The 4,279-nt window shown below is 33.3% G+C and overlaps 1 protein-coding gene across 1 annotated transcript; it reads right to left on the bottom strand.

Moving 5' to 3' along the window:
• Window positions 1-777: 777 nt before the first annotated feature.
• On the bottom strand, window positions 778-2,068 carry LOC127157991 (GTPase IMAP family member 7-like). The gene is made up of 2 exons (XM_051101152.1): window positions 2,006-2,068; window positions 778-1,889 (listed from the first exon to the last, which is right to left on the bottom strand). Exons 1-2 carry the CDS (start codon window positions 2,007-2,009, stop codon window positions 1,099-1,101), a joined length of 795 nt encoding a protein of 264 aa, XP_050957109.1. The 5' UTR covers window positions 2,010-2,068; the 3' UTR covers window positions 778-1,098.
• Window positions 2,069-4,279: the final 2,211 nt, after the last annotated feature.

Raw genomic sequence — 4,279 nt, 5'->3', positions numbered from 1 at the left:
ATCTGTCCTATTCAGAAGGCTTTCATGACTCACTAAAATATGTCAGATAAACTCTGTAGCACTTAATATAAAGTAGCAGTCAATCAGTGAAAGTCAATCGATGCACAGACGTTCAACGAACAACCAAAAAAAGCAAATATCTGTAGTTATTTATACAATATTAGCATCCATACTTTTGGCTTTTTTCCTTGTTGGTCATATTATGATGATTCTGTTCATTCAGATAGCATTACAGACGTGCAATTATTTGTAAAATAATGTAGTTCTTAAGGAGAGCATATATGTAGTGTTTGTATACCACCTTTGCATATTGTATATTCTTGCAATAAATAAATAAATATTCCGTACAAAGATGTTCACTTTTCATGGAAAATATCTTATATATGTATTATTTATTTAATTTCTATTTAAATGACACTTAAGATGCATCTTTTCAGATGTTTGATGTTCAAACAGCATAGTTTAATGTTTTTCATATTTAGGAGTGTCTATAAAAAATATTATATTTAGAAATGTGTAAGAGGTTGCAGCAAATGTATATGAGCAGTTACAAAAGTCACAAAAGAGTCAAGTATAAAACATGCACATTGTTTTTATTTATTTATTTATTTAGTAGCCACACTAATATAACACATGAATGTAGTTGTGGTGGTAGTAGACTAGTAACAATAATAAATAACAGTGAATATGAATCTATAATAAAAAGCTAAAATGTAATTGGAGCACAAACATACATAAAAAGACAGTGATTACTGTGTAAAAAAAACAAACAAACAAACAAACAAAAAAAAAAAAAAAAAAAACAATGCAGGACTAATACAGAGTCAAACTTCAAACCCCAATCAAATTCCTAGTGAATTAAGCAGATTATTTGATTATTTGATTATGTTTAATCAGACAAATAAATGCATACACAAAGTACACATATATGTTTAAAAAAAAAAAAAACAAAAAAAATAAAAATAAAAATAAAACAATTAATAAAACATGAATTGTTAAGAGTATAACATTGATTTAATGTTTCTCTTCTGACATGTGCATTTTGTAGCACCCGATTTATGCATTTTATAAGGTGCTAACCTCACATTCTCAAGTATACTACAATATGCTGCATGATGACTTACTCATTCCTTCACGAAATGCTCTTAATTTGTTTCCTCTTGGCCGTACTCCTCTGTGCACTGGAATGTCCTTTTTCCGAGTCAAACTCCTTTCTGACTTCTGACTTCTGATTTCTGTCTCCAGGTCGTCATCTTTTTTTTTAATGTTTTTCTTAGCACTGTTGAGTTCATTTGGCATTTTAAACATGTGGGGGCTGTAGAAGCTGTTATTATTTTGCTTTATAATGGCTACAATCTTGCCCACGAGCTCATCAACTTGTGTACGGTTTGACTTCTCTTTATTGTTGAATATATGGTATTTTCCTCCGCATGCATTTATCACTTGTTTCACATCTGGTGCCCCCCTAATGTAATCTTCCATTGTTCTTTCTTCAAGATCATCTGCCCTAGTAAACAAGACCAACATGTGTCTGTGCACTTCTTGGCCAAAGGCTGTTTGAATCAATTTAGCGATGTTTCTGTCTTGTTCAGTGAAGCGCCCAATGGCAATTACAAGAAGAAAGACATGACAACCTGGAGCTGCATGTCTGATGCAATTCACAGTATCATTTAAGACTGCTTCATTGGACAGTTGTGAGTCATATAGACCTGGAGTGTCCACAACACAAATCTGCCTTCCATTTATCATCCGTGATGCAGATGAACTCTTTTTAGTAACTAATGCAGGTTTTGCCTCTGACACAAATATCTTGTCACCGAGAATGGTATTTCCTGTAGCACTTTTGCCAACTCCTGTTTTACCAACCAATGCTATGCAAATGTCCTGATCTGTTGACATTTTAAGAAGTATTTGTTAACAAACATTTGCTAATTTTAACGAATATTAACTAGAATTAAATACAGTTATTTGTAGTCATAAGATGGTGGATTGATAAAGAACTTACTCATTGTAATGTGTTAATGATTCTCTGCTGGTTGCGTTGCTCCTTCAAAGATTTCAGAAGATCAGATGGCTGTGGGTTTGTTGAAGCAATAAATATAACTTTCTAAGCCCAACCTCTTTTGCACACAAGTTTTATGATTGGATAGGCTTTTACTTTAGCGATTTAGTAAGGGAGATGAGAGGAAGTGATTGAAAAGTTGATCTGTTTTCTGATGGCAAGTGTTTATGGCACTCACTTGCAAAATGAAATTAGTTGACTAAAATGGATTTTAGTAGTTCTTGCAATGCATGTAATAAATCTAAGGTTTTAGACATTATAAAAAAAATATTTCATTTTATAGTATTTTGAATACCATGACTGTCATTTAACTTAAAATATCTAACTGAGGTCTGCACCAGTAGCCTTGTGGTATATACAGCACACCTGCATTGATGGTGACCTGAGTGCGAATCCATCCTTGTTGTCCTTTGATGGTCCTGATCCCCTCTCTTCAACCAGTGCTTTGCAGTCTGCGCTTTACTATCCTGTCTAAATAAAGGCATAAAAAGGCAGATGAATGTAAAAAAAAAAAAAAAAAATCTAATTAGGGGACCTTTTTATTTTATTTTGGAATCAGAGTAGGTGTATATAGACAATCACTCTGCTTGTAAAAAGGAACAAGACATTTATAAATCAATCAGTAGAAAATGTTATTATAGTTAGATTATGCATTAATTAAACATGTAATTTACAGTTTATGTTTACTGTCAGATTACAGTATGGATTACAACCTCATTAGCACATCACACAATTATTAATTGATTGACTGATTTATGCAACATATAAATCTCAAATATTTCATTGCAGATTACCTACTAGTTAGTTTTTGGAAGCTCTTAACATGTTGAAGGGACAGTTTACTCAAAAATGAAAATACTATGGATGTTCATGGGGACCATTAACTGTTTGGTTAACCACATTCTTCAAAATACCTATTTTGTGTTCAGCAGAAGAAAAAAACTCATACAGGTTTGGAATAACTAGAGGGTATATGCAATTCACCAGTGACTGATGTAGTTTGAACGATTGAAACAGCATACATATTCTTAAACTGAAGATCCAAAGTTAATAGTTGCACAACATTTATATCTCAGGTGATTGGCTCAAAAAAGTCCAGAGTATGACTAGAGTATCGATAAGATATATATATGCTGAATGACTGAACTTTGACAGTTTTGGCTTTTTGCTAAACATTTGTCAGGCTCACTGATGCAGTAAACTGTGACATGCACACACTCATTCTTAACCCTCATTAATCTGTGCATTTAATGTGGACATTTTGAGCACATTTAATGTTTTCAGTATTGCAAAAACACTTTACAAAAAATGACAAGAAAAAGGGACTATAAAAACTGCTGGGTCAAAAACAACCCAATTTGGGTCATTTTGGCAGCCCAGAGCTGGGTTAAATGCTTGACCTAGCATGCTGCGTTTTTTTTTATGGTTTAAAATTACTACTCTCTAAAAAACACTGAAAGTGTTTTGAACCCAAAATGTTTTATAATTTACACCACTGTAATTCCATCAGTATATGATTATTCCATTAGTCTTTTTTAATCTGTTTGTCTGTATTAAACATCTAAGCTAATTTTCACTTTTTTTTTTTAATTTTTACAAAGATATGCCTTCAGTTTGGCAACAGCACCCATAGTAGCACTGAGACTAGAGATGATGTCCTAGAAAATGCAAGTTCAGCTTGCCTAATCAAACACACTCATAACAAATTTGTCTTGAATGCACCTCCAATGTTCTTCCGAGCAGATTTAGTCATCTTTTACACACCTCACACCACAGGAAAATCTCAGTAAAATAATCTTCCAAGGGAACCAATCTTAACATTACCTAAGATTGTGCAGGAAATCAGCCCAAAATCAGCCCGATTATCTTGTGGCAACAGGTTAAATATTTATGATTTGTGACCGGGGCACCTTTGTTGTTTTTCCGAGCAGATTTAGTCAGCTTGACTGTGGCTCACCACAGGAAAATGTGATAAAATAATATTTAGAACCTACAAGAGCAAATACATGAATTTCACCTTGTTGTTGAGATCTTTTTAAAAGCTTCAAAATTGAGAAATCAGACCAAAATCAGCCTGATTATCTTGTGGCATAAGGCTGTAGGTAGGTGTTTTGTTGTTGTTGTTGTTGTTGTTGTTTTCTGGACTCCATTTGCCTAGGAGATCATTATAGGACTCCACCTGCTTCCAATCACAGAAGAACTAAAAAGAGCAAAACA

This window comes from Labeo rohita, unplaced genomic scaffold, assembly GCF_022985175.1.
Source record: "Labeo rohita strain BAU-BD-2019 unplaced genomic scaffold, IGBB_LRoh.1.0 scaffold_1293, whole genome shotgun sequence".
In the NCBI taxonomy this organism is placed as follows: domain Eukaryota; kingdom Metazoa; phylum Chordata; class Actinopteri; order Cypriniformes; family Cyprinidae; genus Labeo; species Labeo rohita.
The sequence above is the reverse complement of the archived record's forward strand: the minus strand, read 5'-3'. Positions and strand labels throughout refer to the sequence as shown.